This window comes from Bufo bufo, chromosome 8 (assembly GCF_905171765.1).
Source record: "Bufo bufo chromosome 8, aBufBuf1.1, whole genome shotgun sequence".
Classification (NCBI taxonomy): Eukaryota; Metazoa; Chordata; class Amphibia; order Anura; family Bufonidae; genus Bufo; species Bufo bufo.
In genome coordinates, this window is record NC_053396.1 from 160,574,384 (window position 1) to 160,601,366 (window position 26,983).

Below are 26,983 nucleotides of genomic sequence, written 5' to 3' on the forward strand. Positions count from 1 at the left end.
AGACGTGGCGCTACTTTGAAAAAAAATTATTATTTTTTTCCTGCCAAAATCATGGAAACCCCTTAAATGTGTACCTTTACCTATGTTCTGATGTGTTTAAAGGGGTCATCCGGCCTATAGATCCTGATGATGTATCCTTAGGAAAGGTCCTCAACACCCGGCACCCCCCACAATCAGCTGTTTCAAGCAGCCAGGTGTATGAATGGGAGGCAGACAGCACCATACACTGTCTAGTGGCCATACCGGGTTACTGCAGCTCAGCTCCTAATCAAGTGAACGCTGGCGCCAGAAACTACCCAGCGTGCAGAGCCTTCCGCTTCCGCTCCGTACAGTTTTCAACACTGTGGCTGCTGTAAAGAGCTGATCAGTGGAGACACTGGGTGTCAGACCCCACCAAACTGAATTGATGACCAATCCGGATGATAGGTTCTCACCCATAGACTGGACACTCCCTTTAAGGCCAATCAAAAGATAGCACCCACTTAGCATAAATCAGAGCTAGGGCCCATGCACACATCCACGCCAGGACTCCATGTAACCTCAGAGCTGTACACATGGAAGTCTGTGGGACCCTAACGTGCCTCTCATATTGAGGTCTAACAGAAAATGATGCCATGTTCCATCGGATGCTCTGTGATACGGAGCCACGGGATCTCCATGCGCTTCGGTGGAGCAGGGGCCTAAGGGAAATATATAAGCTATGCCGTGGGGGTACAGCAACACTGTCTTTTCAAGGGCAGATGATACGAATACCACCACCTTTCATCAGATAAGGGGTAGGCGTACCAGCCTAGCAAACACACCGGGAGAAACTGGCAACAATACTATAGGTGCTGGTTCTTCACTACACATAATGCCAACAATACATTTTACAGCAATGAGGTTCAATGCATAAAATGTTATTACTGTAAACAATAAAGAACAGACCTTTAAGAAACAAAATGCAGAAAGTTAAAGAAAAAAAAACACAGTCAGAGCTACACCTTTCCTACGGGCATCCAGAAAGCCCCACAATTAAAGGAACACCAACCACAAAGTGTACTTTGTCCACATTTGCTGACTAGTTGAATGTGGTGTCAGGTTGGACTAGAGATTCCTCATAACGTGTCCTGAAAATCTGTCCCTGTGATCACTGCTTTGGCATGTGTCTACTTCTGGGTTTCTTAAAGGACATCTGTCAGCAGATTTGTACCTCTAAAACCAGCTGACCTGTTACATGTGCACTTGGCAGCTGAAGGCATCTGTGTTGGTCCCATTTTCATATGTGCCCGCATTGCTGAGAAAAATGATGTTTTAATATATGCAAATGAGCCTCTAGGAGCAATAGGGGCGTTGCCATTACACCTAGAGGCTCTGCTCTCTCTGCAACTGCCGAGCCCTCTGCACTTTGATTGACATGGACAGGCAGTGAAAACATCATAACGCCTGGTCCTGTCAATCAAAGTGCAGAGGGTGGGGCAGTGGCAGAGAGAGCAGAGACTCTAGGTGTAACAGCAACGCCCCCGTTGCTCCTAAAGGCTCATTTGCATAAATTAAAACATCATATTTCTCAGCAAAGCGAGCTCATATGAACAGGGGACCAACACAGAAGCCTTCACCTGCCAAGTCCACATGTAACAGGTCAGCCAGTGTCATAGATACAAAACTGCTGACAGATGCCCTTTAAGTTGGTGGCACTTTTTGTACGTGGTGTACTTTGGGTTCGGTGGCCCTTTAAACGTTCCTCTTACATAAAAGGCTGTGGTTTCTTTAACAGGACTGTCTAGCGGCACAACAGAGACGTACAGGGTTTCATAATGGTTGTGCTGTGTTTCAACAGTCGCCTGTGGAATGTGCACTTAAAAACAAACTTTGGTTTGGAAAACCTTTTTTTTTTTTTTTTTCTTAAAACACGTTTTGGCTGGAAAAGCTGAAATTTAGCTCTTTTAACCTCCACAGAACAAAACAAAACGCAAGAAGGAAAGAAAGCGATTGAGACAGAGATTATTCTGGTTGAAAAGTTCTTACAGGAGAAGCCAAGCTACAATTAATGTGTTTAGGCCACTGAGAAAAAAAAAAAAAAAGGAGGGTGCTGAAAAACACAATTGGGGCTCGAATTCAGAGATCACCATTTTTCTGCCAGCAGGACGTTAGATTCTATGATACAACTAAATTCCTCGTATTGGCAGTTCAACGGCGATGATCCAAAATGACCACAAAAAAAAAATCCACCTCCCCCTAATATTTCAAGTAACAAAGAAAAAACATTGGCAAGGATCTGGGGTGCTGTACCGCCATACAGGATTGTGTAACCACCGCGCCGCGTTAGATGGTTTCACTTAAAGTGCAATTAAACAAACATGGAACTTGATCTTCACAAGCAACACCACGAAGAACGGTCCCTTCTGATGCCGTATAAATAGCGTTTCTACAGCTCAAACGACGGGAGCCATGCAGTAGGTAGTACAACATATCGTCTGGATTAGAAAACACACAAAATGTTATTGGCAAAATACACAACTCCTCTTCCCCCCTTCAATACGAACAGGAACTACATGGGGCTTGGCTTCCTGGAGATCTGCAGGTTTCCTGGAGCCTCACATTCATCCATGACGAGACGGGTTCCTCTTAAAATAAACTCGTGATCCCCGTAGGTAAGCTCCTGATCAATGGCATCCTCAGAGTTGTTTCCTATTCCCCTCCTGGATATTGAAGGTTCCGTACTGACAGTCGTGTCCCCGTAGGTTAAGCTTATGTCACCGTCATTTAATATCAGATCAGAATCGTCATCCTTTAGCTGCTCCTGGTTCTAAAACAGGAAAGATATGACAGATTAAAGGGCATCTGTCAGCAGATTTGTACCTATGAAACTGGCCGACCTGTTGCATGTGCCCTTGACAGCTGAAGGCATCTGTGTTGGTCCCGTGTTCATATGTGCCCGCATTGCTGAGAAAAGTGATGTTTTGGTATATGCAAATGAGCCTCTAGGAGCAACGGGGGCGTTACCATTACACCTAGAGGCTCAGCTCTCTCTGCAACTGCCATATCTTCTGCACTGTTATTGAAAGGGCCAGGCATGGAAAACGTCATCATGCCTGGCCCTGTCAATCAAAGTGCAGAGGATTCTGAAGCTGCAGAGAAAGCTGTGCCTCTAAGTGTAATGGTAACGCCCCCGTTGCTCCTAGAGGCTCATTTGCATATATTAAAACATAATTTTTCTCAGCAATGCAGACACATGTGAACATGGGACCAACACAGATGCCTCCAGCTGCCAAGTGCACATGTAACAGGTCAGCCAGTGTCATAGGTACAAATCTTCTGACAGATGCCCTTTAAGTGTACTATGAGAATGGCTAAAAAGTGAAATTCCTAGCACATTTTTGTATTTTGTAAAAATGGAAATAGCTATGCTCATTTAATGAGTCATGGCCAATCATTATTTCACTCTGGTCCCTTTAGAAATACATTTCCAAGTTGCTCTGTACATTATAGGCCTTTAAAACAAAAGGAAAACACTAGATGTTACTGGGCAGTACGTGTTCAGTTGCTCAAGCCACGCCCCTTAGCCGACATCACTTCCTACTCTGCAGCTATTGGGTGAAAACACACCACCCTGACTTCCTGCTTTGCCCGCCCTCTTGCACATAATACTGGCGATACATAGAGCTCTCTTCTTCAATATCAGGTGGGTCTCTTTAGCCTTCTTGGCCAAATACAGAATAAAGCAGTTGAAACGGAGAAGGAATCCCTCAGTACTAAGGGCAGAGTACGCAAAAGAAAATATATTAGACACACCAGCGCCACTCTCTGACCACCGCATCAGCTACTATAGTAGATAGTGAACAATACCTGTAAAATCGCACAAGACAGAGTTAGGCTACTTTCACACTCGCGTTTGGTGCAGATCCGTCATGGATCTGCACAAACGCATCCGTTCAGATAATACGACCGTCTGCATCCGTTCAGAACGAATCCGTTTGTATTATCTGTAACATAGCCAAGACGGATCCGTCTTGAACACCATTAAAAGTGAATGGGGGATGGATCAGTTTTCTATTGTGCCATATTGTGTCAGTGAAAACGGATCAGTCCCCATTGCCTTACATTGTGTGCCAGGACGGATCAGTTTGGCTCAGTTTCGTCAGACGGACACCAAGACGCTGCAAGCAGAGTTTTGTTGTCCGCCTCCAAAAGCGGAATGGAGACTGAACAGAGCCAAACTGATGCATTCTGAGCGGATCTTTTTCCATTCAGAATGCATTATAGGGCAAAACTGATGCGTTTTGGACCGCTTGTGAGAGCCCACGACGGACCTCAGAAACGGAAACCAAAACGCTGGTGTGAAAGTAGCCTAAGAAATGAGGACACCAATGCTACCACAATACTACATCAACTGGTCAGAAAGTTGTTAACACCAAACAGAATCACTCTGGCCATAAGGCCAAACACCCTCCAGAGAAAACTTCCCGAACCCACAACACAGCACCTGCAGACAATGGATCGGCAGAGGTGTCGGGAGTCAGACCCCCGACGATTCAATATTGATGACCTATTTTGAGAATGGGTCATCAATATCATGAAACCAAAATACCCCTTTAAAGTGTATATGTCATTTACATGTATTTTTAATATTGTGTAGTCAACGATTTTGAGTATTTTTGTAATATACTTGTTTATTTTTACTAGAAAACTGCATGAAAAGTGTCTCTGTAGCATGACTGAGGGTAGCTCGTTTTCGGTGTATACTGCACACTGAAGAAAGCTTTGTGTAACATACACTTCTCAGCTTGCCTCTTATCTCCTTACCCCAGCCTCCCCATCTGTGACCAAGGCTATATCGGACCTCTCTCCGCCAATCTGACTTGCTGCCAAAGCTGATCACTGGAAGCTCTACACATTTCTATTCTTCCTTGCGCTTCTCTGTTACTTACTGAATATAGGGAGAAGAGAGAGAAGAATGGTGCTGACAGTGATCAGAGCTGACAGAAGGTATACAGAAATATAGGACACTTACTGTCAGCGCTGATCGCCACAGTCCCGCTCTCCTCTCTCTTCCCTGTGCCCACCAGTAGAGAAGCACAGGGAAGAAAGAAAAGCACAGCTCTGGCAGCAAGTGAGATAGACAGGGTCAGGTCGGAAATATCCTGGGGCATATGTAGGGAGGCAGGGGCTGGGGTAGGGAGATAAGAGGCAGGCTTTGTTACATAAAGCCATCTTTAGCATACAGTATACGCAGAAGAGGGACTCTCCTTAGCAACACTCAGATGGTACCTAAAGAGACACTTTACAAGCAGTTTTCTAGTGAAAATAAACAACAAAGTATATTAGAAAAATCATTAAAATCACTGTCCTACAAAATATTAAAGTCCTGGGGAACACCTATTATAACAGCAAGTCTCTAGGACCACAGTCCCTGTTGTCTATTCTACCCATCATCACTGGTTTGCTGGATGCGGAACATGTATTGTGATTGCTTTATGCAAGAAAGTGTCCTTTATTCTAAGAATCAATGTCAATATATTTAACCATAAGCTTGAACCTTCTTACCTCATAGGCTTGAGGACTTGTTAGACATCTCGCTAACGGGCCACAGCAATTGGGAAGTGTACTGGTGAGGGGAGGTCCGCTGTGTGTTAGGAGAGGTTTCAGATAGCTACAAATGTTAAGAAAAACTGCAGAAACATCAACTTATGAAAAAAAAACACTGAAAATCTACATTGTTCTATGGTAGAATCCTCATGCTTAACTAAGCAGGTCCTCCAGAAGCAACTCCCTACCCCCATGTCTAAGGCGCTCAGAGGCCAATGGATCTCCACTTTTGGCTGATAGAAGAACACCATATTATTAACACTATAAACACCAACAGGAAGTTTAACCCCTTGAGGACCCTGAGATTTTCCTTTTTTGCGTTTTCGTTTTTCACTCTCCGCCTTCCCATAGTCCTAACTTTTTTATTTTTCCATTCAAATAGCCTTGAGGGCTTATTTTTTGCGGGACAAGTTTTACTTTCTAATAACACCATTTACAGTTGCATAACATGTAGTAGGAAGCGGGGAAAAAAATTCCAAATAGGGTAGAATTGGGAAGAAAATGCTATTCTGATAAATGTTTTATTTTTTTTAATTTTTTTACACTGTACACTATGCGGTAAAATTGACCTGTTATCTTCATTCTCCAGGTCAGTACAGTTACAACGATACCACACTTGTATAATTTTTCTTGCGTTTTAATACTGAAAAAAAATAATGAAAACCTTTGAGGAATTTTTATTTTGTTATAACCATATTCAGACCCCTATAACTTTTTTGTAGCTATGTGTATGGGGCTGTGTGAGGGCTCATTTTTTGTGGGACGATCTGTTCTTTTCAGTGATACCAATTTGAAGTGTGTGCAACTTTTTGTAACAAAATTATTGGGTAGTTGAAGTGACCAAAAAATGGCAAATTGGCTGTTTTTACCTTGGCTGACAATAACTGGCAATCATTAGATTGCCCATTGTGTTCATTGATGGCTAAATAGCCATCATTGAACACTTCATTTGGAATATAACAATACAATGCTGCCACCTAGTGGCATGTATTGGTATATTCCTGAAATAGACTCTGAAGCCTGTTTGAGGCTTCAGACTATTTCAGCGATGTAACAGGTTCCCCGATCTCAGTCGGGGAACGATGTTACTGGAGCCGAAGCGCGCTTCCGGACTAATCAGATGCCGTGGTCACATTTGACCATGGCATCTGAAGGGTAAAATGAATGCGATAAGCCTTATGGCTGATCGTATACATGTGCCGCGGGTCTCTGCTATTTAAAATAGCAGAAACCCGGCGGCTATGGCGCCCGCTGCACGTGGGCGCCACGTTTAGGGACCGTACTTCCGCAGTACATATACGGCAGAAGTCCTTAAGGGGTTTAAGAGGAATTAGTCAATGAGGCAAGTCCTATAACAGAACAAAAACCCTTGGTTCCTTCCAAAGATCTTCACACTGAAGCATGACAATGACATTTGGGTTTTCCCGCTTTTACCACATCGGATGATGACATTAACCCCATCATATGTAGTGAATAGTTATCATCCTTCTACTAAACCTGCTTATATGAACTTGGAAATATAAAGAATATGTTCATCAAAGGATACTTGTGGTCAAAGTTGTACCAGAGTCTAAAAATCCAGGCACTCTCTGTTCTGGTACTCCTCCGCTCATTCTCTGGAATTCCCTGTAAGGACAAAGGGTTAATAATCCCACAAGTACATTACCTACCAACACTTGGATGCTGCTGTGGGACAAGCGAGTTCTCTATGCAGAATAAAGCTGTCTGTGAAATCTGACGCAACTGATGTCATTTTAGCCCGGAAAGCCAGAAATTAGCCCTGATGCAACGCAAGCATGACTTTCATCACATGATGTGCGGGCATGCTCTATCACATGTGCAGAGGTCACTGCAAGGGCCTGTTCACACTGGGTTTTACAGCCTAATTTAATCCCTTTAGGCTCAGTTCACACCTGAGCGTTTTACAGCGCGTTCCTACGCGCTGTAAAACGCTCAACAAGGAGAAACCAATGCTTCCCTATGGGAATGGTTCTCACCTGGGCGTTTTACAGCGCGTACGATCGCGCTGTAAAACGCCCGACGCTCACACAAGTACAGGAGCGTTTTTTTGGGCGCTTGTCGCGCGTTCCCGTACATAGACTTTCGGGAACGCGCGACACTGTGTGCACACTTGTCTCTGTATGCGCGCTTGTAAACGCCCGTACAATCGCGCATACAGAGCGCTCCTTTCAGAACGCTCAGGTGTGAACTGAGCCTTAGGCCTCATGCACACGACCGTTGTTGTGTTCCGTTCCGCAAAATGGGGTTCCGTTGTTCCGTGATCCATTTCCGTGTCTTCCTTTATTTTTGGAGGATCACCAGACATGAAGGAAAGTAAAAAAAAAAATCTAAAGACAGGTTTGCCATGCAAATGATAGGAAAAAAACGGACGCGCGGACGCGGATGACAATCTTGTGTGCCTCTGTGTTTTTTAGCAGTCTCATTGACTTGAATGGGTTCGCGAACCTTTTTCCGCGAAAATAATAGGACAGGTTATATTTTTTTGACGGACTGGAACCACGGATCACGGACGCGGATGACAAACGGTGCATTAGCCGAGTTTTTTAACGGACCCATTGAAAGTCAACGGACACAGAATAAAACAACGGTCGTGTGCATGAGGCCTTAACCCAAAATAACTTTTACAATGTGAGCCCCTATAGAGGGAAGACCAAAGAATATAGACAAACGGCATTGCAATACATGATATTATACGTGATTATACAAGAAGATATGTTACGGTTTTACATTTCTATGTTTAAAAGCTCAAGCATTTTTAGGATTCCTTCAGAGACATATTTCCATGTCTCGCAGAAAGGGCCCCCCGTCCCCCCTGTCTACAGCTGGAGTCGGCTGATACGCAGATGTGTACACTGGTAATCCCTATCACATTACACATCTTTTCTTCGTCTTCTGTGTTGTTTGATCATAGAGGAACATGGCGGCGCAATGTCTGTCAATTAACAGCCACCTACGCAAACGCATTGAGGCCTATGCTCGAGTCCGTTTGCATTGCTGCCGCGTTACATCACCAGAGATGCTAATCTTGTTTTACAGTCAATTTCTACGTCTTGCGCAAATCTTCTTCTCCTTTGGCACATGTTAAAGTGTATATTATAGTAAGTGTCCTTTGCCAGTATTCTTGAGCTGTCCTCCACTGTCAAATTCTTATCGGTCATTTCTGTTTTTTGATTTGGTGACAAATATCAGGCCCGTTATCAAGATTCCCATAAGTCTGCTTCATCTTTCCTTAGATATCTGAGCAGGAGACGCATCGCTGTGTGATTATGCGGTTTTTCACGCTGCATTTTCATGTGTCTGTTTGCCGTATGCACCAGGAGAGCTCCCAGCACATATGTCAAACGGATCCAAGGGCCCTTTGTCTTTTTGGGTTCTGTCGGGCTTGTAAACGTCAAAATCTGTACGGAATATACCGTATTCTTCGCCCCATAAGACGCACTTTTTTTCCCTCCAAAGTGGGGGGAAAAATGTCACCATGGGGCTTTTCCATTATGCAAGCGCTCATTAGTACCGGAGGACTGGGAAGCTGGTGAAGGCTCTGTACTCACCGCTTCCTGGTCTTCTGCTGTCGGCTGTGCTGTGGCTGCGCACAGCGTGACGCGTTCTGTGACCGTCAGATCACAGCACAGCCGACGGCAGGAAGAAGAAGAGTGCTGGAGGGGAGAAGCAGCACTTCAAACAGGACCCTTTCTTACAACCCTATGATGTGCTATTCTCTTATTATTCCTGCTAGAAGTAATGAATAAATTACTAGCAGATTTCAATGAAGGTCCAGATAGGTGTTACCAGTTTAGGGGGGGGGGGGTCCCTACTTCCTGCATCAGCAGCACTGAAAGATAGTCTCAGACTGTGCAGGGACACATCCCCAACTGTTAACACCCATCTGGACCTTTAAACCTCTAGCAATGTATTAATAACTTCTAGCAGGAATAACAAAGGAACGGCACAACACAGAGTTATTGTGATTACACGGGGAATGCAATTAGTTATTAAAACTGACGGATCCACAAAACACGGACAGCAGCAATGTGCGTTCCGCATTTTGCGGACGGCACATTGCCAGCACTATTAGAATATGCCTATTCTTGTCCGCTATTGCGGACAAGAATAGGACATGTACTATTTTTTTCAGGATCGGAATTGCGGACCCGGAAGTGCGGGTCCGCACGTCGTGCGGCCCCATAGAAATAAATGGGTCCGCAATTCCGTTCCGCAAAATGCGGAATGGAATTGCGGATGTGTGAATGGAGCCTTACAGAGATAGACACCCCAACAGATGTAGATACTTGTATTCCCCATGAAATAACAATTCTGGACCATCTCTTCCTATAACTGTGGTGTTTCTCTGTTATTCCTCCTAGACATTCGTTACCGATCAGAGGGGTGTCTCTATGCCCTCTGGCACTGCCCAATCAGTGCTGACAGTGACAAGAGAAATGGTAACACCTGGTTATTATTATTATTATCTATAATTAAAGCTCCATTCATTCCATGGTGCTAATTTATTCATTAAAATTCAGGGGGAATAATAGAGGAACAGTACATGAGAAAATATCCTCTAGAATGGATATTACATGGGGAATGCAAGTATTTACTAAAATAGATACGTCAGGAGAAGTAACAGGTTCCCTTTAATGGTAAAAGGCATATAGCAGAACAGCAGACTTTGCTATTTACCTGCCAAAATGGGAGGTGACATCAAATAAATGTCTCCGCCATCAGAGAAGCCATATTAACCCAGACACCGCTAAGTTTTCTGCCTAACCACTCCAGTCTACAGCATCATGACAATGAGGAGCAGCTGGTCAGGGAAAGTGGGTGCTTTACAAGGTAAACTTGCATTTTATTTCTCATTACGTGCGGCTGTGGCCTGGATATCAAATGCTGAAAATAATTCATAAAAATCAATAACTTAAAGGGAATCTCTCATCAGGGACCTCCAACTGCCTGCACAGACACATAGCTGTGGTTTACCTGATTAAAACGCTGTTTTTCTTTTGTTGATCCGAGGCTTCATTCCTGAGCAATGATAGATTTTTCTTAATATGCAAATTAGGCATATGGTGCAATGGGGGAGTCGCCAGTCCTCTTGCTGCACCCATGCTCCTTTCTGCGGCCAGCCCCTCCCTGGCTGCTTTGGGCCCAACGGTGGTAAAAGAAGCGAAGGAAGGGGCTGACCACAGAAAGGAGTGGAGCTTGGCTGCAACAAGTGCAAGGGTGACTCCCTCATTGCACCAAAGGCCTCATCTGCATATTAACAAAAAGTATCATAACACTGGAACGGAGCCTCGGATCAACAAAAAAACACAAACAAACAAAAAAAAAATGGGTTTTAATCAGGTGAACCATAGCTACGCGTCTGTGCAAACAACTGGATAGGGAGGTCGCTGGTGACAGGTTCCCTTTAAAATGATACAACTACTAGGTGTCTACACATAACAGCCCCAGATCAATCCAAAAAACATAACAACTTTATATCATTAATAACATAAAACTGATATTTACCACTTGGTCAGCACCGTCCGCATCCACGCCCACTCTGGAAATGAGAGTAATATAAAGACACAGTTATATGTAAAAAATATAAAAATCAATTAAATAGGCTCTACACTGGATGTCCCCCCCCCTCTCCTGCCTCTCAATAGATAGGTTTAGTTATAAGAAATCATCACTAACCACGTGCCGACCCCACTCTATGGTCAGATAAAGCGCCACATACAGAATCTCAGGTCACACAGAGCAACAGGTTTGAGGACACCTTTACGGGGGTGACCAGGGCATGGTTTATATGGATATAATGATAAAAATAGCAAAGCGACACCTAGTGGTCAATAGGTAAAACGCAAGCTGAAAAAGTAGACAAACGGCAATTTGGAATTTTGGATCAGCATACAGGGTGATTCAAAAGGGATGGAGCCTGTAAGTCAAGGCCTATAGTTATAGGGGTTGTCCCATGAATAATATTCTGCAGTTTTTTTTTATTGCATGGAATAAAAAACTTAGAATCACCACTGAGTTATTCACTGAAATGTATCTGTATAGCGCCACCTGCTGTTTGCCCTTTTTCTAATTACTCTGTCCCGCTCACTGATGAATATGGAGGCTATAATTTTGCACCGTCCTTTTTGAATTACCCAGTATATATATATATACACACACACATGTGGGGATAACATCAGAATGGCAAGGAATTTAATAGACAATAATTAGAGAGTCTAGTCATGGTAGCGTTATAGAAACACGTATTGGCGGTATTTCTTCATACGCTGTGGCAGCTATGGTGGCTTTTAGTGACAATCATTTTCAACAGCTACAATTCACTTGCTATTTTTAAAGGCTTACTTTCTCATGGCCAATAAGACTCCTTGTGCTGTTCAGGCGCTCTCCATAAGGAAACTATGGGGGGGATTTATCATAAGGGGAAAATGTAAAGTCCGTTTTGCTGGATTATGGGTTGGAGGACTTGATGCCACATTTATCAAATGTCTCATGCTACTCGATAAATGCGTATAAGACTTTTGTCTAGAGAAGCTCCTCCAGTTTTCCTACTCCACCCTCTTAGTGGAGTGAGATTGCAAATTTTTAAAAAGAGTCTGGAGTCAGGATAGTGAAGCTGCTGTGATCTCACTTGACGCTGCCAAAGCTTTTGACAGCGTTGAGTGGGAGTATTTGTGGGCGGTCATGACTAGGATGGGCTTTGGAATAAGTTTTCTAAAATGGGTCAAGCTTCTGTACAGTGAGCCCAGAGCCAGAATTAGAGTAAACGGACAATTATCACCCTCGGTTGCATTGGAGAGGGGGACGAGACAGGGCTGCCCGTTGTCTCCCTTGCTATTTGCAATAGCAATTGAGCCATTGGCGTGCCTTTTACGATCTACTCCACTGATGAGAGGGCTAGGGAGGGGCTCTAGTGAGGAGCGCGTATCTTTATATGCAGATGACATGCTAATCTATGTAGGTAATCTGGTGGATTCCATAGACTCCATAATCTCTATAATATCGCAGTTTGGTGATCAGTCTGGACTTCGTATAAACTGGGATAAGTCAGTAATTCTCCCGGTATCGTCTCGAATGCATACCACTCATGCTACTTTCTCTGAACTCAAGGTGGTGCAATCTTTTAAATATCTTGGAGTGACTGTGTCAATGAACCCTGCAGATTATATTCCTAGTAATTTAATACCCTTGTTAGGGAGGTTTAGAAGCAAGGTTGCTGTTTGGCATAAATTGCCTCTCTCTATGATCGGTAGGGGCAATTTGCTTAAAATGATATTCATGCCTCAGTTGCTTTATATTTTGCATAATTCCCCCATATGGATCCCAGTGCACTTCTTCCATAAAATACAGCAGCTGTTCCGATTTTTTATTTGGAAAAATAATAGAGGAAGAATAAAATATGAAATTCTGCAGAGGAATAAAGAAGCCGGTGGTCTGGCCTTGCCTAATCCTATGCTCTATTTTCTGTCGGCTCAACTCCAACATTTTAAAGGGTGGGGGGTAATAGATGACATGGGAGGGAAGAGTGGTCAGCTGATAAAGTGGGCTGCAAATAGGTCTCCCCCGTTGGTAGCCATTGAAGGAGAAATAAAAGGAGAAATGGGAAATATTCCGACCTTGATTCTTATGAGGAAAGTATGGAATAAGGCAAAGAGTATTTTAGGGATGACAGGATTGATGAACATCTCGCCCTTATGGCATAACCCCGCACTTCAGGAATTGGAAAATCTGAATGGATTCTCCCAGTGGAATAAAAAAGGGGTATGGAATCTGAGCCATATTTATTTTAAAGGAACTTTAAAACAATACCAACAATTGTGCTCTGAATATGGGCTGCCCTCTTCACAGTTCTATCGATACTTACAACTTAGACATGCTTTAGAAGCTCAATCTAAGATAGCCCCAGTGACATTTATGTCAAGCCAGACATTGAATATGGTGGTTGCAGCTGGTTCAGTGAAGGGAGCAATCTCCAGGGTGTATCAGGCCCTATTAGAGGACTTTCTTAAAGGGTATCCATTAACAAGTAGACGTCAGTGGGAAAAAGATCTAGGGGTACTCACGGATGAGCAGTGGACTGAGGCGGTGGAACTTACCCCTACTTTATCCCTTAGTGAGGCAGCACGGTTATCCCATCTATATTTAATACATAGGGTATATAAGACCCCAGTGTTCTTGCATAAAATAGGCTACAGAAATAGTCCAGCCTGTCCGAAGTGTGGAAGTGATGAAGCTGACCTTCTACACATGATGTGGTCATGTTCATCACTGTCATCTTATTGGAAAGCAATACTACATCTGGTGAACAAAGTATATAGTGCTAGTTTTAAGTTGGATCCCAAACTGTGTGTATTAGGCCTGGTACCAGATAATAATTTACAGTCTGTTATAACTACTGGAATAGGTAGAATGTTATATCAAGCTAGGAAAACATTGGCAGCAAAGTGGATCCAGCCCATACCTCCTGATATATCAGAATATGTTGCTAGATTAAATATTGTGATTCGTCTAGAAAGAGGAGTATATCAAAAAAGGAAGTGTCTGTCCAAATTCGAAGCAATCTGGGGCAGCTGGATTGATAATTCTGGGTGCTGTAGCTCCTGGCTGGCACTTACAAGGACTTTTTCTATGACAAGGTGAATGCAGTGAGAATGGATGATATATATAGAATATTGGATGGTGGCAGGTGTGTGGGGCATTTATAGAAGCCTGATAGTGAGGGGGTTACCTGGAACTAGAATGTGGCTGTATGGGAAGATTGATGATGGACTAGGATGTTATATGGAACATCGCTGATTGGAATTAGATGATGGTAGATGGCTTATTTAAGAGTAATGTGGTGCCGACACCCCGAGAGTGATGACTAAGGAAGATGTTTTAGGAGTGTGTCCTGCCTTAAAGGGATTAGGGAGGGGGGGGGGGGGGGGGGGGGGGGGGGGGGGGGAGGTATGGGTTTATTTGTTTAGGATGGATAATTGTACTCACATTGAAGATACTTTTGATACCAGAGGCTATATGTGGATTTATGCCATGTCCTATGTAGATATGTGTAATAGAATGTATATATTATATACTATATATGACAGATAATGTATACATCTGTGGTCTACAAAATATCATGTTAATGTGATAAAATAAGACTGGAAAATGTTAATAAAGAAATATCTGATTTAAAAAAAAAGAGTCTGGAGTGAAACTCAATAATATAGCTGACCGCACCCACATTACAAAACTGGAGTGAGTGGTGTAAAAAGGTTAAACATTGTGCAAAAAGACGCAAAAGCCCTATTTTTGTGACTTTTTGACGCCAGAATTCTGGAGAGAAGGTACGATAAATCAGGGCCATAGTGTCCCCGATCTCTCATATTCAGCATATACCTGGTGAATGCTTACCACATTAAAGGGATTCTGTCGCCAGGATTTCACTTACTGAGCTGTTAACATGACCACATCAGTCTTCACGATTTATATTACAATATACTAGTATTACTGCGCTGTGTCTTGTAATTTGTCTATAAAATCGCTTTTATTAATATGCAAATTACCTAAATAAGGAGCCCAAGGAGCTGTCCCTCTGTCCGTTGGAGCCCAGCCGCACCCCTTCTCCTTGAGCCCAGCACCTCCCCACTGCTAATTTACTCACTCCTCATTGCCGACCTCATATGCCTGGTGCGCCGTAATCGCGCGCATGCGCTGTGGATAGACCTGTCAGCGCCCGCACGGTGTCCTGGCATCGGCCTCACAGAACACATTGCGCATGCGCTGACTGGTCTTTCCACGGCGCATGCACGAGATTACGGCGCACCAGGCTTATGAGGTCGGCAATGGGGAGTGAATAAATTAGCAGTGGGGAGGTGCTGGGCTCAAGGAGAAGGGGTGCGGCTGGCTCCAACGGACAGAGAGACAGCCCCTTGGGCTCCTTATTTAGGTAATTTGCATATCACTACAGGCACAATGACAGCTTATAATGCCCTGCTTGGCTAAGATAATCAGTTACTCTCTACATGTTTCTGTAGCTAACATCAGCAGGGAGAAAGTAAAGGGCTGGAGCAATTTTCATCCAGGTCTGTCCTGTAATGAAATGGATACAGTGTGTAGCCTGCAACTGCATGAAACCAAAAAACATTATAGAGAACTCATTTTTTAAGTTGTTGTGCCTTTTCATAGGTAAATGCATTGATATCCAATTGATTATTGTCAAAATGGATGTTCATTGCCTTTAAGAGCCATGCTCGACTATAGTTGCAATTTTGTATGTCTTGAGTAGGCCAAATTAAGGTCACACAAAGGTTTAGTGTTATTTTTCTCATGAATGTACCAGTCTGAGAAGATGCCTCCTTGTCTACTTATAAATTTATGACGGGAGATAAGATAAGAAGCAGCTCGTGATAATTACCTATACAATTAGGCATTTATTAATGAAGCAAAATATATAATATGTATGTATTTATTTAATGAGCCTTAGTTAGTCCTTAGCATAAGACAATCAGTAGGACATATATATATTTGTTTATATTATATTGTTATATGTTACGAAGGCAACATGTATCCAGTATATTGTATATATTTCTCATTAGGAGTATCTGTCTCTAAAAAAAGAGTGTCTGTGAAGATGTGTGTTTTGTAACAATTAATCACATCTTTGGTATGACAGAGGAGGTACTGATATCTCTGTGAGAAAACAAGTTATTTATGATCCATAAATCAACAGTGTGAGAAACTTTAAGTGAGACGCCTAGAGGTCTGTCTCTAATTGCTACAAGTGTCAGAATTAATCCCTATGGCTTTGAGTTAAAGCTTCTAAGGTCAAAATGTATATTCAGACTTACATAAGTTAACCCTTTATACTATGATGCAGATAGCTTATACAGCAGTGCCACCTAGGTATCAGTAGGTGACATCACAACAGTAGCAAAAATGCATTCTGGGTAAGGTTATGATGTCACATTTTATCAATGGTCACGCCCATCCGACAATGATTGGAAAGTTCCAAACTGGGAAGGTGTGTCTAACTGATAAGTTTGGGATCATAAGCCATACACAGAAGGAGAGGAGAAAGAAAGGAGAGAGGAGAAGAGAAGTGGAGCTCTCTAGAGGGGTCTATCGAGAGGAAAGCCATAATGAGATGTGCTATGATGGACCACCCAGCTTTCCTAGGAGCAGAAGTGAGATTCCTACTAGGACTTGGTAAGAGACACAGAAAATGATATTTCATTTTATTAAGACTAATTAGATAGTGTGGGTGAAATTATACCATCTAGATTGGCGAATAAATAAATAATTAAATTATTGATCATCTCCATATTGAGATGTAGTCTTAGGATATTGTGAGGCTTCATTCGACCTGCAGAAGAATCTAGACTCATAATCTAGCAAAGCATTAAATGATTGCTTATATATATATATATATATATATATATATATATATATATATATATATATATAGATAGAACATTCTTCGCCAAGCTAAGTGATGAATTCCCACAGGAAAGACGTCAAGTCCTTTCCATTTAAGATCCTAGATCCCTGTTATTTGTCTTAATAGTCTTACCAATGTTATATATGTGGAAATAGTCCAGGATGGGGCGGAAGGATACAGTCTCTTCTAAGTTATATCCTTGGATGGATTTGCCCATCTTGAAGCCATGTGATGTGTAGTTGGTTAGGGGGGGGGGCAGAATGTATTTAGCATTCTATACTGATGTCTAGGATTAGACATTCCCATCCTGATATCATGAGGTTTTCTCTGAACAGAAGCAATGTATATAACTTATGTTCCTATTTTGATATCCTAACCTAATAATAGCTTGGTTATAATGTGACAAGTTATTTCCACTCACATGTATTGTTAAGCTTGTAATGCTTTATATTAACGCTATATATATTCATTTGCATGTATCATTGTGTTTATAACCTTGTAACCAATAAATCTGCATATTTTTTATAATACCTGTGTATTATTGTATAATGCAAAACTACATTTTATCATTAACATCATCTCACGTCAAAAAGAACTTATTTATCTGAGGAAATAGTCGGACTCAGATGTGAATTGTATCAATTAGGTGGTCTACAATTCACCAGGTCATGATTTTAAGAATTTATGACAAATTTTATAAATTTAATTTTTTTATGATTAATTATTTTTATGACCATAATTAATAATTCTTAATTGAATTATTACCCACCGACAAAGTCTAGATTACAAATTTGAATTTACACGCTGAGATTTATTTGGATCACTGGAGGTGCCCTATAAGGCAAAAGGCCAGGAAGTAGAGAAAGGTCTGTTGAAGATCCATACCTGATATGCAAACACGATAACATTGCTGTTGTACCCCCTCCAAATACCCACACTGTGAAGAACACTATTAGAAGGGTGGTTGAGAACATCATCTGTCTAGCATAGGTGGCAGTGTCTCGAATAGCTAGGGCAAAGGTCATTGCTCCACGTAAACCTGAGGAAAGGTGAAAAAAAGCAGAAAAAAAAAAGAACAATTTGCAAATCATTATAATAGTATGCATTTCCTTTTAAAATTAAGTGAATTTAAGTATCTGTACAGTCGTGCATCCAGTTTCTTAGACAATCAATATGGCAGCTGCCACGGTTATCATCTCCCAACACCCCTGAAAAAACAAACAGTCCTTGGTAGCCATACCGACAACTTATGATTGCTAGTGATTTGTGCAGCTTGTATTTCTTGGTAATAATTGTATTTTTTTATTCATGGGTAAAATGTTTTCTGTTCTGGGTCCCTATGTTACATTGATATGAAAAGGGGTTTGCTAAAGAATCGCTATTATACCCGATACGGCGCACTACCTTCTCCACTACTAATCACAATTAGCCCTACCAGAGATGGACCACTATCGCATATCAATACTTAAAACAAGATTACCTTGCTATTGATTCTCCTTTCGTGATCTCTATTCAACTCCTTGATAATGAAATTTTTGCGGGTCTGGTATCTTTTTCGCAGGAGCACGTCCCGGGCCGGTGGCGTTGCTCCGTGCTAGTAAATTTGAAAGCTCACGCTCACGTGGAGCGGACTAATGACGTCACCATCTGAGCTACGGATCACTGCAAGTGCCAAACACCCAACACGTTTCGAACAATGCATTGTCCTTTGTCAGGGAATCAATCTGGCACTTCACGATACCTCCCTTATATACATCCTTGGTATGCCTGCCTTAACCCTTCATCTACCGCACCTTACTTTAATCCTCCCTTTCCTCCATTAAGTATGCGTATATCTCATTCACTCAAAGGCAAACAGTTCTATCTCCATATTTAAGCCCTTCGGTGCCAATGTATCCATATTAAAAATCCATTTTGTTTCTGCTCTTGACATGCTCTTAATATAATATAATATAATATAGCATGTCATCTATAAAACGCTGCCATAGGAAGGGGCCCGCCCGGAGCTCGCCATCTAGGTGTATAGTCATGTGTTCCCACCACCTTACATATAGTTTAGCGAACCCCGGTGTGAACCTCGTCCCCATCGCGGTACCCTACGTCGGGAGATAAAAATTGTTCTTGTATTTAAAATAATTCTTCTTTAGAATAAAACACAATGCATTCCCCTCTATATTCTGTCTGCGATTTGGGCATCTCACTTTTTTATGTAAAAAATATTTAGCTGCCTTGCATCCCTTTTTGTTCTCAATTACAGTATACAGCGATTTTACATCTAATGGACCCATTATGTATTCTGGCTTCCATTTTATGTTGCTTAAAATTTGCAGCGTATGTTTGGTATCTTTTAAATATGTCGAAAGGGATTGGGCACATGGTTGTAGATATTGATCTATCTTGAACATATCTTGAGAGGGAACTGGTTAAACAATCAATTCCAGACACTATCAGTCTCCCCGGGGGATGCTGAACATTTTTATGTGCTGTCCGCATCCGTTGCACCGTTCCGTGGCCCCGCAAAAAAAAAAAATAGCATGTCCTATTCTTGTCGCCATTTTTTTGTCACCTTGTCACCCCAAAAAATAGGATAGGACTGTTCTATTATGGGCCGAACATTTCATAAAATGCGAAATGCACACGGCTTTTTTTGGTGTTTTTTTTTTGCGTGGTATTGAGTATCGCAATACTTTTTTATGGTGACGAAAGCGAATCAAAATTTTGGTATCGAAACAACCCTATGCCGATCTGATCGGCGTAGCGTTGTCACGATACCAAAATTTTGATTTGGTTTCGATTTGGCGACTAAAAATTTAATTTGGCTCCTAAATTTTTCAGTTCAGGAGCCAATGGCTACTAGGTATTTTTTTTAGTCTGGAGCACTGTAAAAGAGGACAAAGTAATTGGAGATAATATCCCAGACGGGAATATGGTGGCATCTACAAGAGAATGTACAGCAGTGGGTAACAAAAAAAAACAGGAAAAGAAAAATCTACCAAATGGCTTTTTTTCCATGTAAAAAGAGCCTGGGATGTAAAAAATCCCAAACAAACAAAAAACTATTTAAGATACAGAATAAAGACGGTTCATATATATATGATATTAGAGAATGTAATAGCGTGTAGTAGTCGGGGGGTAATATATGCAAATATATGCCCCTGCAATAAGGTCTACATTGGACGTACAAAGAGACAATTAAAGAAGAGAATGGGAGAACATATATATAACATCCAGAGAAAGTTTGAGGGGCATCCATTATCTAGGCATTATGCAGACAAACATGGAGGGAAATTTGAAGGATTGATATTTTATGGAGTGGAAAAAGTATTATATTAAGAGCATGTCAAGAGCAGAAACAAAATGGATTTTTAACACTTTTAACTCCCTTCTCCGTCCCCCAGAGCCCCCACCCTCTCCTCTCTTCTCAGCTGAGGACTTTGCCAAATACTTCAAACAAAAGATAGTCAACATCAGAAAAAAGCTTCAGTGCACAGTCCCCACAGACCCTCTACACAACTGCTTGGTCCTCTTCTCCCAAAACCCGCTTCTCCACCATTACAGAAGAAAAACTCTCCACTCTACTCTCCAGATCACATCTCACCACCTGTGCACTTGACCCAATCCCATCCCACCTCATCCCTAACCTCACCACAGTGTTTATCCCAGCCCTAACTCATCTCTTCAACCTATCACTAACCTCTGGTTTCTTCCTCTCTGCTTTTAAACATGCTACCATTACACCAATCCTCAAAAAGCCTTCACTTGACCGATCTTCTTTGTCCAATTATCGCCCCATATCACTTCTTCCGAATGGCTCAAAGCTAATTGAACAATATGTCCATTCTGAACTGTCCTCTCACCTCTCCTCCTGCTCCCTCTTTGACTGCCTACAATCTGGCTTCCGACCCCACCACTCGACTGAGACTGCCCTTACCAAAGTCACCAATGACCTGCTAACAGCCAAAACCAAAAAAACATTACTCTGTCCTCCTTCTTCTTGACCTGTCCTCTGCCTTTGACACTGTCGACCACTCCCTTCTGTTGCAAATTCTCTCATCTCTTGGCATCACTGACCCGGCCCTTTCCTGGATCACATCATACCTCACAGACCGGACGTTTAGCGTCTCCCACTCTTGCACCACCTCCTCGTCTCATTCCCTCTCTGTTGGTGTCCCGCAAGGCTCTGTCCTAGGATCCCTGCTCTTCTCTATCTACACTTTTGGCCTGGGACATCTCATAGAGTCCCATGGCTTCAGTATCAATCTTATGCTGACAACACACAAATCTACCTCTCTGGTCCAGACATCACCACCTTACATCATCTTTCCCCCATCTTGCTCAACTCCCCTAACAGACCTATCAATCACGATCAATGGCTGCACACTCACCCTGGTCAACCAAGTCCGCTGCCTTGGAGTGACCTTGGATTCTGCCCTCTCCTTCCGACCGCACATCCAAGCCCTTTTCACCACCTGCCGCCTCCAACTTAAAAACATCTCTCGCATCCGCGCTTTTCTTAACTTTGAATCTGTGAAAATGCTTGTACATGCCCTCATCATCTCCCGCCTAGACTACTGCAACATTCTCCTCTGTGGCCTTCCATCTAGCACTCTCGCACTCCTCCGATCTATCTTCAACTCTGCTGCCTGACTAATCTACCTCTCACCCTGTTACTCCTCTGCCTCTTCCCTCTGCCAATCCCTTTACTGGCTCCCCATTGCCCAGCGAATTCAGTTCAAAATACTAACAAATACATACAAGGCTGTCCACAACCTGTCCCCGCCCTACATCTCTGAGCTACTTTCCCAATACATCCCTACACCCAATCTCCGATCCTCACAAGACCTCCTTCTCTCCTCTCCTCTTATCACCTCTTCCCACAATTGCCTCCAAGATTTCTCCCATGCATCCCCCACACTCTGGAACTCGCTACCCAACATATCAGACTCTCATCTACAGTGGTATCCTTCAAAAGAAACCTGAAAACCCACCTCTTCAGACAAGCCTACAACCAGTGACCCTGCTGCCTCTATACCGCCATGACCAACTTCACCCGCACGTACTGTGTCCTTCTCCCATATCATGTAGATTTTAAGCCCTCACAGGCAGGGCCATCTCTCCTCCTGTACCAGTTTGTAACTCGTCTTGTTCATGCTTAGTGCAATTGTCTGTATTATGTATGTATACCCCTTTTCATATGTACAGTGCTATTGAATGAATGGCGCTTTAATAATAATAATAATAATAATAATAATAATATGGATACATTGGCACCGAAGGGCTTTAATATGGAGATAGAACTGTTTGCCTTTGAGTAAATGAGAGATACGCATACTTAATGAGAAGAAAGGGAGGATTGAAAGTAAGGTGTGGTACATGAAGGGTTAAGGCAGGCATACCAAGGAGGTATATATGGGAGGTATTGTGAAGTGCCAGATTGATTCCTTGACAAAGGACAACACATTGGCCGAAACGCATTGGCAGTTTGGCACTTGAAGTGATCCATAGCTCGGATAGTGACGTCACTAGGTTCGCTCCACGTGAGCGCGAGCTTTCAAATTTACTAGCACGGAGCAACGCCACGGGCCGGGGCGCGCTCCTGCGAAAAAGATACCAGACCTGCAAAAATCCCATTATCAAGCCTGTAAAGAGTTGAATAGAGATCACGAAAGGAGAATCAATAGCAAGGTAATATTGTTTTAAGTATTGATATGCGATATTGATATGGTCCATCTCTGGTAGGACTAATTGTGATTAGTAGTGGAGAAGGTAGTGCGCCGTATCGGGTATTATAGCGATTGTAGAAAAGCCTCCTGAGCAGCAGGTATTGCGGTACAGCAGCACACAATATAGGGAGCATCAGCGCCAGTGGATTAGTAAAACTATTTATTTGGTTCGCTAAAGAAGTTTGAATTTAACATAGAGCTAGCTTATATTGCCAAAGATTTAGGCCGACTATAGATTTTAATCTCAACTTTTAGTTTTTTATTATCTCCACCAGTCTCATAGAGAATGAATGGAACGACAAAGCACTCCATTATGAGACAGTAACAGGACCCCCATTGTGTGGATCAGTGGGGGGGGTCTCAGCAGTTAGACTCTCACAGATCAGTTAGTTATCTTCTATCCTGAAGATAGGGGTTATTTTAATTTCTATAGTAACTAAAGTACTATTTTGGCATTAAAGGGGTTATCCAATCCTATAAGAATGTCATGCAGGGGGGACAGGGACGAGCCTCCCCAACGTCACCCGCGATGCTAGGGAGGCTCGTCCCCGCCTGCCATTGGCTGCTCCCCACCGACATCTGATGTTTTCACCCGGGCACGGGGAGCGGGGACCCAGGTAAGTATATTCACTGTGGGGGGCCCGGCATACGGTGGGGGGGCTTTTTATAGGATTGGATAACCCCTGTAAGGCCACAGGAAGTTTTTCATTTTTGTGTTGCTGCATTCAGACAGCCATAACTTTTTAAATTTTTCGATAGCTTTTATTATGGCTTGTGTCTTTTTATTTGGGACACATATAACTTATTGATTTACTTTTATTAACTCTCTTTTGGGCAGTAATGGAAAAAAAGGGTTTTATGTTGCTGCAATTTAAACAGCCATATTCATTTTTTCATCAAAGTATCTGTATGTGGTTTGTCTTTTGCGGAAAGAGATGTAGCTTTCACTGGTAGCATTTTGGGTTCATGGAACTTATTGATTAATATTTATTATTTTTGGGTGGAAGATATGGGGGGGAAAAAGCAGTTCCCTCGTTAATTATGTGGTTTAAAATACGTTAATCTTTGTTATACGGGTTGTGATAATTGTGGCCATACCATATACGTGTAGATGTATATTTTTTTACCACAATGTAGCGGACAGATCGACCAAGAATACACTGGCTAAAGAAAAAGGGGCTGAGGGTAGGTTCCCACTTGCATATTGCCATTCAACGCTGGACCCCATTGACTACAATAAGGTCCGGCGGGGATCTGGACACTTTCTGGCGAAATGCCAGCTTTTGGTTTGACATATACTGTTGCATGCAATGTTTTTCATCTGGGCGAAAACCGGCACTTATGTTGGAAAGCGGCCGGATCCCCGATGGATTCCATTATAATCAATAAGGTCCGGAAGTGAACGGCAGTATCTGGCTGGGCGGCATCCAGCGAACTCAGGCAGGCTGTTTTCTGCCGGATCCATTTAACGCAAAAGTGAACCTACCCTAAAGAAGATTTGCACTTTTGTGCGTCCTTATTGCCTCTGACCTGACAAGTTGTCATACCTGCAAACATCATCATGTGTTGAAAGTTGTAGCCGATCTTGTTCCTCCTTCCCAGGTTCAGCAAGAATGAAAGTGGATAAATATTAGCTGCTCTTCCAATGAAGACTGCAACCTGTACGATGAACGTTAAGGAAATTGGAGCTAGAGCCGACATATATATACTGGGCTCAATATAAGGTGCAGCTTCGGTCTTTGAAATGACAACTAATAGGTTTCCTTTAGGTAATGCTTAACTAAGCCCCACCTCGTTTTCATTTGTAAGAATTTTAGGAGATCAGGGTAGTTTTCTTGTCTGCGTCTCTATCCACGGTTTATACTGCAGATCTCCTTGTTCATTTAAAGGGGTTGCCCGGGTTCAGAGCTGAACATATTCCATTCTTCACCCAGGCAGCCCCTCTGAGATGAGCATCGGAGCAACTCTCCCTTGCCCTGCGCAGGGTTTTTTCTGCAGATATGGTGACGTACTCGGTCTCCGCTAGGCAGAAGCCTCTGCCTAGCAGTGTTCCCGGTGACGTCACAGGCTCTAATGGGCGGGTTTTAGCGCTGCCCTAGCCTGTAAAATGGCTAAAGCCTGCCCAGTGGTGCCGGTGAAATGCTCCAATGCTGCCTGGGTGAAAAGGGGGATATGTCCGGGTTCAGCTCCGAGCCCAGAAAACCCCTTTAATCACAAGCCCTGTAGAAGCAGCCCCTTTAATGTATAGCCCTGATATAAAGGATACAAAAGCTCCCACTATAAATGTAATATTGAAGACGTGATTCTGGAACGTGAACAGAGCGAGACCCATGTAGGAGAAGATGAAGTTTTCTGCCAAAAAATTCAAGAGCTCAAACAGCTGGGAGGAGAAACAAGAGAAAGCAATCAGTTTGGAACAACAATCTTCTACACATAATGTCTAGTTAAACACAGCAGGCCTACGACCGTTATACTAAAAGTATAATTATCCTACATCTAGCCTGAAATTACAATGTAGATGGTAGATCTGCTGACAATCTGATGTCTACAGGACAGCTAGAAAGCCCCCAATGGAGGCTGTCGGGTGACTAATAGACTGGACTACATGAGGTGCTCCTACACCTTTAATCGCGGCCGACGACTCCTTCTTACATATACATGCTCGGTTTGGCTGAGTACGTATGTCTTGTCAGTGGGGAGAGAGGAGAAAGCTTAGCCAAGCACATCTGGGGGGCGGCTTATCTCCGGGGGGAACAATAGGACTGTACTGAATTTTTTGCACGTTATCAGTCGGGGGGGGGAGGCAGGAGCTCCCCCATACACATTAGCAGTTGGGATGACAATACACTAATGTGTATGGGAGGCCTTTCAGATTTGGAGGACTTCAGGAAACTTAACGCTCAGTCCAAATTTTTCAGTATAAAAAGGGGTTGTCCGGGGAGCCCTTTAATAGCTTAAAATAAAAAAAATCGTGTTATACTCACCCCGTTCTCCAATGACATTGTCGGCAGCGCTGATCCAGTCCTGCTGCTCCTTGTTACAGACTGCAGTGGCAATGTGCGACTATACGGTACATGACCGATACAGCCAATCACTGTTCTCAGCAGCCTAGCGCTGAAGAGAGCGAATGCTCGTGGCAGGGGGCGTTCTGTACACCAGAACCTCAATGTGCAGCCAATCACTGTCCCCAGAGCTAGATCAGCGACGACAGCGGCTGGCTGCAGCAGTCACGCACTGTCTACCAGCAAGATACAGCTGCAGTTCACCGCAGAGAACGGCACTGGAGAAATGGATATGGGTAGATGATCATTTTTTATTTCAAGCTATTGCTGGGCATGTCCGAGATTTTTAGATTTTCTCGGATAACCACTTTAAAAGGGTTGTCTCGTCAAAGCAAATGGCATTTATCATGTAGAGAAAGTTAATACAAGCCACTTACTAATGTAATGTGATTGCCCATATTGCCTCCTTTGCTGGTTGGATTCATTTGTCCATCGCATTATACACTGCTCATTTCCAGGAATTATGACCACCTTGCAATCCAGCAGTGGTGGACACGCTTGCACACTATAGGAAAAAAAGCTGGGACCGTGGGAGCATGCATAGGTTGGCAAGAACAGTCACCCTGGATATGAGCAGCGCATAATGCGATGGGAAAATGAAGCAAGCCAGCAAAGGAGGCAACATTTGGGTCTTTACATGGAAGTCTTGCAGAAGGTGTACGTATTTTTCAAAGGGGAGGTAAATTATAAATTATATACATCTAATGAACATACAAAGAACGAAAAGATTCCCTATCTGACAAAGAAGAATAATGGCATACCTGTTTCGTACGAATCTGTGACTCTGTCGAGAGATTGTTGTAGGTGTAATGCGCCTGAGTAATGCCACAAAACAGCACGGCCACAACCCCTGCAATAAAACAAAATGGTATATTACGTCTATAGCATGAAGCATAAGCCATTGGTAAACTAGGGATGGGCAAACCCGAACTTTACAGGTCAGTGGAGGAATCCCGTTATGGATTCCGTTATGACGGAATTCGTAGACCGGATGCAAAATGGAAGCCTTTAAGAGGCATTTCGTTTTGATCCGTCATAATAGAAGTCTATGGGCAAACCTAACGGATCCGTCTGGTTGCAATCAATGTCCAGCATAACGGAAACCAGACGGATCCGTTATGCTGCCCATAGACTTCTATTACGACTGATCAAAACTGAATGCCTATTAAAGGCTTCCGTTTTGAATTCCGTCT

The 26,983-nt window shown here is 42.9% G+C and overlaps 1 protein-coding gene across 1 annotated transcript in view; it reads right to left on the bottom strand.

Annotated features, from left to right (window-relative positions):
* Window positions 1-1,469: 1,469 nt before the first annotated feature.
* SLC9A6 (solute carrier family 9 member A6) overlaps window positions 1,470-26,983 on the bottom strand; it is a 57,929-nt gene continuing 32,415 nt past the window's right edge. Inside the window, exons 9-16 of the mRNA XM_040442093.1 lie at window positions 26,552-26,640; window positions 24,995-25,108; window positions 24,276-24,387; window positions 17,891-18,044; window positions 11,095-11,128; window positions 7,115-7,194; window positions 5,527-5,632; window positions 1,470-2,788 (exon numbers count right to left, since the gene is read on the bottom strand). Of these exons, the coding sequence (XP_040298027.1) occupies window positions 2,531-2,788; window positions 5,527-5,632; window positions 7,115-7,194; window positions 11,095-11,128; window positions 17,891-18,044; window positions 24,276-24,387; window positions 24,995-25,108; window positions 26,552-26,640 (947 nt within the window). The 3' untranslated portion in view covers window positions 1,470-2,530. The remainder of the gene's footprint in view (window positions 2,789-5,526; window positions 5,633-7,114; window positions 7,195-11,094; window positions 11,129-17,890; window positions 18,045-24,275; window positions 24,388-24,994; window positions 25,109-26,551; window positions 26,641-26,983) is intronic.